The 13,099-nt window shown below is 52.8% G+C and overlaps 1 protein-coding gene across 3 annotated transcripts in view; it reads left to right on the plus strand.

Moving 5' to 3' along the window:
- Positions 1–6,022: 6,022 nt before the first annotated feature.
- Positions 6,023–13,099, plus strand: part of IRS2 (insulin receptor substrate 2) — a 28,282-nt gene continuing 21,205 nt past the window's right edge. The window contains exons 1-2 of one of the 3 annotated variants that reach the window (XM_054271480.1): positions 6,023–9,603; positions 11,551–12,054. In XM_054271480.1, coding sequence (XP_054127455.1) covers positions 6,108–9,603; positions 11,551–11,672 — 3,618 coding nt within the window. In that variant the 5' untranslated portion in view covers positions 6,023–6,107 and the 3' untranslated portion in view covers positions 11,673–12,054. Of the gene's footprint in view, positions 9,604–10,849; positions 11,508–11,550; positions 12,055–13,099 lie in introns of those variants that run through there. The other 2 variants (XM_054271481.1, XM_054271482.1) reach the window with 2 other exon arrangements.

Raw genomic sequence — 13,099 nt, forward strand, 5'->3', positions numbered from 1 at the left:
AAAAAAGGAAAAAAAGAACCCCACAAAAAACGCAAACCGAACCCCAACCAAAATAAAACCCGCAACCAACAAAAATAGATGTTCCAGGAAGAAAATCCTGGTGATTGCGAAGCGCTGACGCATATCAGCCCCCAGTGCGTAATTTTCGCACCGGCAGCGGAGGGGCGGGAGCGGGGCCGGAGCTGATCCACACCCCCCGCACGCCCCCAGCCCTTCCCCAGGCTCGCCCCGGCAGCTTTACCAAAAGCGGCGATTTCCGCGGGAGGCGCCGGACGCGCGCAGCCCCCGCAGCGGGCGGCGCTACCGAACCGGCGGAGCCCCGCGGCGGGAGGGCCCGGGGAGCCCCGCCGGGCCCGGGGACACGCTGCTGCAGCGAGACCGGGACCGAATGGACCCTCTGCGGGTTCACCTGCCGCAGGAAGATGGACTGACTCCTTGTTCGGAGCCCGGCAACTTGCGCAGGGCTTTCCCCAAACACCACCAGTGTATCCGCCTGCCTGGGGACTCCGGGGTTCTGAATCTGCCCCTTGAGATATAAATTTGAGGAAGAAATGATCCAAATGGAGAAAAAAAAAGAAATTAAAAAAAAAAATCTGTAAATAAGGCATGCTTCAGATTTTACTCGGCTTAATCCCCCCTCCCATATAAGAACGTACCAGGTAGTGACATCAACATTATTTCTGTGCATATTTCAAATAATTAATAAAAATATTATTGCTTCAAGAATTACTGAATATGCACAAAGTTGCATAACTGTAATCCCTATTTATTTAACCTGGAATTCTCTGGAAAACTGTGGGTGCTATATTCACTGAAGCAAGTAACCTTTACTTAAGAAAGAAGTATTTTTAGAGTCTGTGATTTCTGAGTATTTTTCCCTTTTCTATAAAACCACCCATAGTTGTTTACACAGGAGCAGAGGGAAAAAAAATTGACAGCCCCTATTTAAGGATAAGGGCAACTGTATCATTTAGCATTAGTTCTTGCTATAAAGGAATAAACCCTGCTGTTAGGAGTTAGTAAATTAGTGGTATCAACAGAGTCTTTTGTAAAACTATCTGGAAAGATGACCTGTCCTTCCTCCCAAATAACACAGACTTCTCAACTGGATAGTAGCACAGTCATGGTACATTAGCACTCAAAGGAGTTGAGAAAGGTCAGAGAGAAACAAGTTCACCGGAGTTCATGTCCTCTTACACTCAGGTTATGAAATGTATAACCAGAATGACACTGTATCAGGAATATGCAAATAAATGTACCAGGGAATAAAATGACTTCACCTGTTTATGTAGAAGTTCAAGGACATCAAAATATAAATCACTCTGTTTTGTTGGAACAGATAACTGTACTCTTGATAGTATAAGAAAATGTTGCTGACACACATAATCTTTCTCTGCACCTTTTTCCCATGGCTTCACTACCATCAGCTCTGTGAACCTGGCAACAGGTAAAAGGCAACAGCCAAGCCAAACATCAAACAGATCCCTTTCAACTGTTACTCTTTATCCTGATATTGAAAGATATTTCAAAATGATATTTAGAATAAGAACAAAGGAAAAACTTATTTTTAAAGGATGTCACAAATTTTGAAATTCAACCTACTCATGCATCCAGTTTTTCAGAAAGTGTCTTCTGAGTAACTGAATTTGGGTAGTATTTAAATATAGCTACATATTCATAGGGCCTCATGCTTCAGTCCTGCTAAGGGAGGTGGAGGGCAGAGGGACAGGCAGCAAACAAAAAACCCCAACTGAATGCTGTATATGCTGGGCTTGTAGAATCAAACTTCCAGATGTAACTAAAACCAGTTGCATGCCCCTAGAAGTAATAAATTCAATCATTTAACTATTATTCAGACAAACAGCCTTCCCAAGCAAAATTCATCGATGGCTTGAGAAGTTCATTGCTTGCAAAACTGTGCTGTTGGCCAGTGTTTAGCATCCATCCATATAGCTCAGTAATGAAAACATGAAGTTTAAATACACTTATACATAAATGGCATTATCACAATTTTTTTTTAATACAGCTAAGGAACCCCAAGTACTTGAAGCATGGAAATGTGCAATCAGTAGGGCTCTGTGCCAACAAAACTGTATTTGCTACATCTAAACTTCGTTGCCAAAAGCATGGTCTATAATTTTCTAGGCATGCCTCTGTCATTTTAGGGTGGACAGAGGTAAAATTTTATGACTGACATAACTGATGGCAAGTGCCCCTCACACAGATAGTATATTTTGATAAATTTGACCATTACCCAACACAGTTTATTTTTCTTGGAGGAAGCCTGGTATGCTGGCAAAAGCATAGTTCAGCAGGCAGGAAAGATGCTAATATTAGAATTATTTGGTCGGTGTACTTAAATACTAGCACAGCATTCCCAGTCAAGATCTCAAACTGGAAGGTGATGTGGTGAAATGGAGTTGGGGTAGGGTATATAACAGAAGAAAAGGAATGGGAGGGCAAAACAGGATCATTTTTTCTTTCAGGATGTTGAAATTGTTCTACAGAGATGATTTAAGCAAACATCCTCTGGAAAATCTCTTGCATTACTGAAGATTCTGTCACCCCTGAAGTTGCTGGGTAGAAAAAGGGTGCATGTGTTGTGCTTAACCATCCCAATTCATGGCTCTCTGTTTCATCTCTGAAACCCCATTTATTTCAGAAATTAAAGCAAATATTGCTACACAATGCACAGGAATAGCTAAATCATAAAACATGCCCACCTGCAGGACCAGTGAATTTTAGCTGAAAGGTGGGATGGAGGAGTGGTATTAGCACATTTATTGTAGTTAAATGTCCTGTAATTACATTTAAATGACTGTGAAAATTTTTCAGAAGGGATATAGTGTTGAAAAACAATTCAGAGGAGTTCAGATAAAACTCTGAATAAGACAGATCATCAATGTAAACTAAGAACATTAATTCCGGAGTGTTGGTCATGTAATAATTTACTTTTTAACCTGAATTTTATACATGCCTGGGTCCCACTTCTTGTGTTCAGTACCCCAGTTATGCATTAAAAAAGCCCCAAATATAACTATGGAAAAATAATGCTTGTTATGAATCAAACTCTGCTAAAAAATGAGCTGCTGAATATATATCTATGCCAATATAGAAGTAAAAACTATAAACTGCAAACTTGGATTCTAGTATATCCTAATGTCTTTGTCACAGAAATTGTTTGCAAACAAAGCTGTGCTGCTATAGCCAGTATATTTAATCTGTTAATGGTCAAGAATAACATATATGACAGTGTTGAGTAGATGAAATAATATTTATCTTTTTGACATTTCAGACCGAAGAATGCTTGCTTAAGGTCACCAATATATTTCATAAATGTCCGGGGGAAATATTTTCAAATTCCCAAGGGGTTTGCAGAAAAAAAGTTGGAGTTTATAGGCCCAGATCACCCAGTGGCAAGAAACTTTTAGTTAGATAACTAACTCCCTTATGTCTTTGGTAGCGTGGATATAGGAGATAGTTTGGCCCACTACAATCATGGCTAGAAAATCAACTACTCCTGAGTTTTCATAAGAAGCTGTCCTCACTGAGATTTCTTATAAAATCATTACATATAATCTAAGTTTACAATTACCAATTCTATGCATTTTTCCAGATACAGAAATCCAAGCACATTGCCAGGACAGTAGAGATTGTCAGCATCATTTTCTGTGAAGAATCACACAGGTACAGAGAGGGCACAGGTACCTTGCCTAAGGTTACGCTCTTTTCTTGCTTCTGCAGAGAGGTTGGTGCCTCTGATCTCAAATTACTCTCTAACTCCGTTGACTCCCCCTAAATTTAATAAACCGCGGTAGGCACTAGTTAATGTTAATGTTATTATTTTCCCATAAAACGATGGGAGAGTTCTTCCTTCATAAGATGTTTTACTGCAGCATGCTGGTGTTTACAGTGAAGTCTTTTCCAATCACACTCCTCTCACCCCGTTACAGCTGTTAATTTCTAAATGAGTTATTATGACCCAAACCGCGGAGAATTTCGCGCAGAACGGAGCTGAGCTGCAAGAGCGGTCTGTGCGGGCTGCGGGCGGCCCCGCCGCCTTCCCCGTCGGGAACACGGGAGAGCTCGGCCACGGCCCCGCACGGCGGCAGCTGGAAGCGCCGCATCACTTTCGTCTTTTTTTTTTCCCTTGTTTGTTTGTGGTGTTGTTTTTGTGGGGGTTTTTTCCTCTCGTCTTTACTCGCAAACTTGGCTGTTTCAGGTTCGGCGCAGACGGACAAATGAAAGGGTGTCCGAAGGCACTCCAGGGAGAGACGGGAAAACACGGATGGGTGTTTGCGTGACCCCAGCCTCACTTTTCTTCCCGGGCATGTGCAAAGGGAGGCTTCCCCAGCCGCTCCCGGGCGGCGGAGATGCGGCTGCGGTTAGGAACCGGCTGGACGGTGTCAGTACAGCTTCTTCCCTTCATCCCTCGACTTTTACTATCGCTGTCCTCCCCGCACCTCTCTGCGCGCTCGGTGACGCGCCGCGACCGCCCTCATCGGGGGGCGAGAGCCGGCCCGGCATCCCCGCCCCGCAGCCCCCGCCTGGGCCCCTGCGCTCCCCCTTCCTTCCCCCGCTCCGCCTCGCACAGGAACATGCGGGCTGGACAGACCCCCGCCCCTCCTGCCGCCCGCCCCGGCCGGGGCCCCCCCGCCCCCCCCCGCCCCCCCCCGCCGTTCACCTCCCCCCGGTGGAGAGGAGAGAAAGGCGCTCATTGATCCCGGGCGCGGCCCGCCCGGTGACGAGCGCGCGGGTCCCGGTAAACAAGCGCGGGCACCTCGCACCCCCCCCCCCGTCCTTCCCCGGCCCGCGGAGCCCCTGCGAGCCCCGTGAGGGAGCGCGAGCGGCGGCGGGGGGGGGGAGGGGGGAGCAGGAGGCGGGGAGCCCCGGGCAGGCGGGGGGCCCTGGGGCCGCTTTGCCCCCACCACCGCTTGTTCCGTCATCACCGCGCCGCGATCCCCCAGCGGGGCCGGGATCGTTTCCAGAGGAAACGCGGACGCTGCCCTTATTCTCCACTAAAGCGAAGCGCCCGATAAATGAGTGCTGTTTAATGAACACGGCCGAAGAGCGGCAGCCCCTGCCCCCGGCCCTCCCTGGGTGGCATTTCCCGCCCCGCGGGGAGCGGGCGCTGCGGCCGGGGCGCGGGGGCGGCCGCGCGCGCGTGGGCGCTGTGACACAGCGCGCGGAGGAGCGCGCGGAGCCGCCGCGCGTGTGCGGGCAGGGCTGACGCACTCGCGCGTGTGTGCGGGGGCGTGCGGGGGGCGCCCGGCGCTCACGCACGGCCGGAAGCTCCGCCCGGCGGGTCCGCAGCACCTGATTTGGCGTCGGCGAGCTCCGCCGGCGCCCCGCCGTGTCCCGAGGGATGGCGAGGGCCTGCACCGGGGCTCGCCGGATGTGCCGAACCTCCCCGCCATGCCCGCGCCCCCGGCACGTTCCGCGCTGTGTGCGCTGAGGGCAGCGGCGACAGCGACGGGATGCGCTGCGCCCGAGGGGGGCCGGAGGCTGGGGGCGGGAACGCGGAGGGGCGGGAAGGGGGCGGGGGGGCGAGGCTCCCGCCGTCCAACGGCGTCGCGCCGCCTCGCTCCGAGAGCCCGCCCCGCCGCTCCATTGAAGGCCGCGGCCGTCCTTCGCGCTGCCCGGCGGCCAATGCGGGGCGGTGCCGGCGGCGGCGGCGCCCCGCCCCGTCTCGGTGTGTGAGCGCCTCGGTGAGGCGGCGGTCACGTGTTGTTTTGCTCTTTAGTTGGGGCACTCGGTGCGCGATGTGTTACTTACGGCGAAACTCCCGCCAGCGCCGGCAGCACCAGCGGCAGCACCAGCGGTCTGGGAGCCTTAGCGGCGTCGCCGGTACTCGAGCCGGGGAGGACGCCGGGGGGCCGCCAGCAGCACCCGCTGCCTAGAGGTGACAGCGGAGGATCCCGCTGCGGCTCCGAGCACTGCGCTCTTCTACGAAGGAATAACTTTATTTTACCTGCTTCCCTCCGTCCTTCCTTTTTTCTTTCTTGCTTTTTTTTTTTTTTTCGCCGCGGCGCTCGGGCTCCGGATCCGCTCAGCGTCGGCGACAGCAGCGAGAGGAGCCGGGCGGCGCTCCCGCCGCGGGGCTGGGGATGGCGAGCCCTGCCGTGCTGGGGCTGCTGCCCCCCCTGAGCTCCCCGCCCGGCCCCAACCTGAACAACAACAACAACAACAACCAGGGCGTCAGGAAGTGCGGGTACCTGCGCAAGCAGAAGCACGGCCACAAGCGCTTCTTCGTGCTGCGCGGCCCCGGCGGCGGCGGGGAGGAGGCGGGGGGCGCCCGGCTGGAGTACTACGAGAGCGAGAAGAAATGGAGGAACAAGTCTGGGGCGCCCAAGCGGGTGATCGCCCTGGACTCCTGCCTCAACATCAACAAGCGGGCGGACGCCAAGCACAAGTACCTCATCGCCCTCTACACCAAGGACGAGTACTTCGCTGTCGCGGCCGAGAACGAGCAGGAGCAGGAGGGCTGGTACAGGGCTCTCACCGACCTGCTCAACGAGGGCAAGGCGGCCTGCCAGGGGTCCCCCTACCGCCACCTCGCCTCCCCCTTCTCCGCCTCCTGCGGCGCGGCCGCCGCCTCCCTGACCGCGGCCGGCGAAGACCTTAACTACGGGCTGATCGCGCCGGCCACCGCTGCCTACCGAGAGGTCTGGCAGGTGACGCTGAAGCCCAAGGGCTTGGGCCAGAGTAAAAACCTCACCGGCGTCCACCGGCTCTGCCTCTCGGCCCGCACCATTGGGTTCGTGCGCCTCAATTGCGAGCTGCCCTCGGTCACGCTGCAGCTGATGAACATCCGCCGCTGCGGCCACTCCGACAGCTTCTTCTTCATCGAGGTGGGGCGCTCGGCCGCCACCGGCCCCGGCGAGCTCTGGATGCAAGCGGACGACTCGGTGGTGGCCCAGAACATCCACGAGACCATCCTGGAGGCCATGAAGGCGCTGAAGGAGCTGTCCGAGTTCCGGCCCCGCAGCAAGAGCCAGTCCTCCTCCTCATCTTCCTCCGGGGGGGCCGGCGGGCCCGGCGGCAGCGGCGTCTCCACCACCCATCCCATCACCGTGCCCGGTCGCCGGCACCACCACCTGGTCAACCTGCCTCCCAGCCAGACCGGCCTCCTCCGCCGTTCCCGCACCGACAGCCTCGCCGCCGGCGCCAGCGCCAAGTGCACGCCGTGCCGGGTGAGAACGGCCAGCGAGGGTGACGGCTGCCGAGTGGGCTCCGCGGCCGGCAGCCCCATGAGCCCGGGCCCTGTGCGGACCCCCTTGAGCCGCTCGCACACGCTCAGCGGCGGCGGAGGGCGGCAGGCGGGGAAGCTGCTCCCCGTGCTGGCCGGCGGTGGCGGCGGCGGGCTGCAGAGCAGCCGTTCCATGTCCATGCCCGCATCCCACTCGCCCCCCTCCGCCACCAGCCCCATCAGCCTCTCCTCCAGTAGCGGCCTCGGCTCCGAGCCTGCCCACCCGCATCACCCTCAGCGCCCGTCCAGCGGCAGCGCCTCCGTGTCCGGCTCCCCCAGCGACGCCGGCTTCATGTCCTTCGACGAGTACGGCTCCAGCCCAGGCGGCGACCTCCGGCCCTTCTCCTCCTCCTCCACTGCCAGCAACCGCAGCAACACCCCTGAGTCGGTGGCCGAGACCCCCCCAGTGCGGGACCCGGGGGGCGGCACCGACCTCTACGGCTACATGGCGATGGAGCGGCCCCCGAGTGGCCGTCTCTGCTACCGGCCCTGCCCCGACGCTGCCAGCGACAGGTGCCATCGGAAGCGGACCTACTCCCTGACCACGCCGTGCCGGCAGCGACCCGCCGCGCCGCAGGTTTCCTCCGCCTCCCTCGACGAGTACACGCTGATGCGCGCCACCTTCGCCGGCAGCGCCGGCCGCCTCTTCTCCTCCTGCCAAGCCGGGGCTTCCCCCAAAGTGACCTACACCCCCTACCCGGAGGACTACGGGGACATCGAGATCGGTTCTCACCGCAGCTCCGGCAGCAGCAGCACCAATCTGGGCCCGCCGGCAGTGGGGGGAGGAGGGGGAGATGATGACGGCTACATGCCCATGACCCCCGGTGTGGCCGCAGCCTTAGGGCAGGGAAGCCGGAGCAGCGATGATTACATGCCCATGAGCCCCACCAGCGTGTCTGCCCCCAAGCAGATCCTGCAGCCCCGGGCAGGGGTGGGTAGCGGGTCCCCGGGGAACGGGAGCAGCTACAAGACCAGCTCGCCTGGGGAGAGCTCCCCTGACGATAGCGGGTACATGCGGATGTGGTGCGGCTCCAAGCTGTCCATGGAGAGCTCAGACGGAAGGCTGAGTAACGGCGACTATATCAATATGTCCCCTCGGGACCCCCAGAATGGGCCCCAAGCTCCCTCCCTCACCCCCCCGGACTTCTTTTTTGCCCCTTCAGGGCATGGGTCCAGTGAGCCCCCAAAGCCCAGCTGCTATTCATACAGCTCCTTACCCCGCTCCTACAAGAGCCAGGGCTTGGCAAAGGACAGCGACCAGTACGTGTTCATGAACTCCCCGGGGAGGATGATCCCGGAGGAGGCGGTGTGTGGAGCAGGCACCTTCGCCCCCTCCAGCCACACTGTGCCTTCGCCTCTGCGGCACAGCCGGACCGAGAGCTTCCTTAGCCAGCGGTGCCAGCGGGCGGCCCGGCCCAGCCGCCTCTCCTTGGAGACCTTGCGGACGGTGCTGCCCAGCATGAACGAGCACCCTCTGCCGCCGGAGCCCAAGAGCCCCGGTGAATACATCAACATTGACTTCGGGGATGCTGCCGTCTATTCTCCCCCCTCGCTGCCTGCTGACAGCCCAGCCTCCTCCCTGGGCTCAGGCACGGGGCAGAGGCGCTCCCCTCTCTGTGACTACATGAACATTGACTTCGGGTCACAGTCACCCTCCCAGTCGGGCACGGTCTCTGTGGGTTCCTTGGAAGCTCTCTCTCCGGGTTCTTCCTCCAGCACCAGCCAGCCCAATGGGCGCTACCTGAAGGCGGCTGTGGGGATGGCTTGTTCGTCCAGCCCATCGGATGGTGGTGACTACACGGAGATGACCTTTGGCATGGCCACTACCCCACCTCAACCTATTGTTCAGAAACCAGAAAGTGCCCGGGTCACCAGCCCCACATCTGGCGTGAAGAGGCTCACCCTCTCTGGGGTGGAGGCTTTCATTCTCTCTAGCCCTCCCCCAGACCCGAATCGGGGGGCCAAAGTAATCCGGGCAGACCCCCAGGGGCGGAGGAGGCACAGCTCAGAAACTTTCTCCTCCACCACCACTGTGACCCCGGTGTCCCCCTCCTTCGCACACAACCCCAAACGACACAACTCGGCCTCGGTGGAGAACGTGTCCCTCAGGAAAAGCGAAGGCCTGGAAGAGGAGCAGGGTAGCAGTCCCATGTGCCGGGAGACCTCGGCTGGCTTCCAGAATGGCCTCAACTACATCGCCATTGATGTGGTCGATGGGTCCTTGGCAAACTGTGACAAATCCAGGTTGAAAGCTAGGCACCTCCTGAATGGGGGCATCAATGGAGTAGAGATGAGCACCTATGCCAGCATAGACTTTCTGTCTCACAACCTGAAGGAAGCCAGTGCTGTGAAAGGTGAGTAGCTACATCTGACTGCCTGCTGTGCGTGTTTGTGCTTTGTATTTACCATCACAAGGTTGAGTGTTGTTGTGTAGAGCACTATCCCTCTTCACTTCCTTAGAAGTCACTTTTATCCCTTTTTACATGTCCTGCAGTAAGCAGTCTTGGAGGAACTTGGTGGCTCTTTGTATGAAGAAAAAGGTTTAATTTTGGAATATTTATTCATGTTTCAGTTCTACTGTGCAGTTGTTATGTGTTTATACTTCTGGGTACCCCATGAGAAGCTGCTGTTTACACAGTTTCTATGTTTGGGCTGCATTCAGAGTTTTCTTAAGTAAGATTTTGGAAAGTGTTTGGAAAATGTGACCTAAATAATTTATGTTAATGCAACTTCTAAATACTATTTAAAAATGTAAAATGATTGAGTTAAAAGCAGCATTGTTTGATGGAGGACATCAGATTACAGAAACAACCCTTGTCTCTCTAGCTGAAAAGGTCTGGAATATCAAATTGAGAAGGATAAATTTAGTATCATGGTTTTGAAATACCTTATCTCTTGCAAAAGTTTAACAGTAAATCATAGTGAGCATGGAATGTGAATTTTAAAAATGGTAATTCTTTCCAGAAGTCACTATATGCTTGAGCTGTTGTATGTTGTATTGCATATTTCGCTTAAGGGCCCAGCCTGTGTTAGTGTGTAACTGTTCCAGTTGAGGGCTTGTGGATTGAAAATGTTGGGTGTTAAACTGAAGAAATCTGAAACTTTGGGTGAGAGGGAATTTTGATTTTCAGTATGTAGCTGTTCCTTTAATTAGGTGCTGGTTATGCTGAGAAAAAAAAGAAAGAAACAAATACCCTTCCTTCTTCCCTGAAATAGAACTCCACCCTCTCTCATTGAGTGAGGGTTTGTAGGAACAGGGGGCTGGTTGAGGAGGGCGCAGAGCAGCCAGTCTGCCGAGGAAGAAAAGTTAATAATGAGACACTTGTAAGGATGCTCTTGGATTTATGCAAGACGTGGTACTCAAACCGTCATGCATAGATAGCTGTAATATTGTTTATGGGTATAGCTGGGGGAAATGACAGGCCATGCACCAGCTGCTCGGAGGAGAGCAGGTATTGCTTCTCTGTTCACAGTGCTGATAGAGGCATCCATAACAAGTGAGCAGCAAAAGCTTGTAAGAGCCACTTGCAGGGCTTTTTTCCTTGTGTTTCCTTAGTAGCTAGTTGATTTTGAAGAAGAAAATATTTTCTCTTTTGATAGGAAGTACAGGAAGATGGAAAAGATGAGAGATCCCACCGTTTGCAGAGCAAGCTTGAACCTAATTAAGACGAGAGGATTGTTGAATGCAATGTCAGAGTTTGAAAAGATGAAGGCTTATTCTGAATGACTGGAAGGGTTGAGGGCCGAGCCTTATTTGTCTGTTGCGTTTAGTTTTGCTGGGGTCGCTTTCAGGATCCTTGCGGCTCGCCCGGGCCCGGTGCGGATGCTGCAGCCCCTGCTCTCTCTCCTTGCCCGGCCTGGGGATGGCGGCCCCGGGCGCCCCCGACCATCACGGCCCTTTGCTTTGCAAACGGATTTTTCGCAGAAACGAGGAGCTTGTCTCGAGCCACCTACAGCCCCGATTGTCCATGAAGCCCGGTGTTGGGAAAGCGCTGTTTCCACAGCATTCCCGAGCCGCTGGCCCTGAGGGGGGAGGGGGCGGCACCGGTGACCGGGAAAACCCGGCACGGGAGCGCGGGAATGGGAGCCGCGGCGGTCAGATAAGGAGAGGGAAACGAGCGCTGTCCTTCCAAGCCTGTAAACAGAAGGATAATGCAGAGAACGCAGCCGTGTTCATGTGGTTTTACGGCGGAGAGGGCTCAGTGCTGCTGCTGCGTGTGTTTGTCCAAGGACGGTTATAGGCTTGTCTTTATTTTAATATTTAATCTGCATGTGTGTTTGTTTTTCCTCTTTCCCGTAAGCTTCTAAACGCAGATCACATGGAGGAGTGGTGCGGGGAGGCTCGTTGGGATTGACCCTATCTGTAGGAGGTGGGTTGTCTTCTCCAGCACCTCGCTTCCCTGAGGAGGGTGCCAGCCTGTAGGGTGCACTCAGAGGTACGGGATGCAGGGATGGATGGATGGAACCAGAGTCAGGTGCAGGTAGTAAGGAAGAACCTCACACCACCAGCATCCTCAGCCGACAGTGGGGTGGGTACCAAAAACGGGGCATCAGGGTAATTGCACTTGTGGCAGCCGATCTGGGAAAGTCGCAGCGTGGGGAAGGAGAAATAAATCATAAAGGACTTCATTGGTGTAAGTTTAATCAAATAATAAACTTCTGCAAATTCCTAGTTTCCCTTTTCGTTTTCATTGGGATTTCACACTAAAGTTTGTTTATGCTAGGTCTTCTGCCAGTGCTTAAAAAGGTCACCCAGAATTTTGCTAATGTATTTGAGTTTCAAACATTGTGATTTGGGAGACTACTGAGAATTTTATGTTTTACTGCGAAACATATTCTGTTTAAAGAAAACTGTATTTTGTGCATAGAAAAGATTACTTCAACAAAAGTATTTTGGGTAGAGTTGAGAAAATATAATTCTGTAAAAAATGTTGATTTGCACAAGAGAGCTTATATAATCAGCATTGTTTGTTTAGTTTGCACTTTTTTCAAACTTTGTGTTTAACTACAGTTATACATAGTTATATTTTCATGTGGAAAAATGCTTTTCAGGAAAATGATTTGTGTAATTTAAAGGTGGCTGGCTTCCATGTGTAGTGTATTTCTCTGCTCTCAGTACCTTGCCTCTGCTGCAGGGAGTGCATTGCTTTTGGAAGTCTCTGTCCTTATTATTCTGTCATGGCAAGAGCAAGGAGTGCATCCTCAGCCGCTGTCAAAACAGAACAGTTAAAATGTTGCTTGAAATTATCACTTCATTTAGTTCTACTGTGTTCTAAAAATGTGCAAATATTTAGGAGCTGGAGAAACAATTGCCTTCATCTGATATGTAAATAAAATAATACTGTTATTGCTGGGTTAAAACTTGTTACTTGCTAATAACTAGCTTTTGTTCTTAAACTCTGACTTTTTTTTTGCTTAGAAACAGACTGTGAATGGATTTCATTATTTATGGAGATGCTTACACTAATTTTTCTCATAAAGTGTGAATTATTTATTCCAGTATATTTATGACAGAATAATCAACAATGATGTGACTTTTTATGGTGGATCTTAGTTCTGAAGTCAAAGTCGAAGTCAGATAGGAGTCTTGTTTCTGTTTCAGTGAGGTTAAGTTTTTACCCTTTGTGTGTAATCCTGGAATTCTTAATTAAGATTACCGTTAAATTTAGTGGGTGTATAATAGGGATTTTTCTTTAGTCTAAATCAACAGAGTGGGTTATCTTTAATTTTGTTTTCTTTTCCATTCACAGAGTGCTCTGTAGTTTCAACTTGTAGATGTTTCTAGTAGTTGGCCTAGTTTTCTAAAATTGAACAGATACTGTATGTAATAATGCAAAAAACCTTGAGGGT

Source organism: Melozone crissalis, unplaced genomic scaffold (assembly GCF_028551555.1).
Source record: "Melozone crissalis strain CALT ecotype California unplaced genomic scaffold, PUWL_Pcris_2 ptg000013l_1, whole genome shotgun sequence".
Taxonomy (NCBI): Eukaryota; Metazoa; Chordata; class Aves; order Passeriformes; family Passerellidae; genus Melozone; species Melozone crissalis.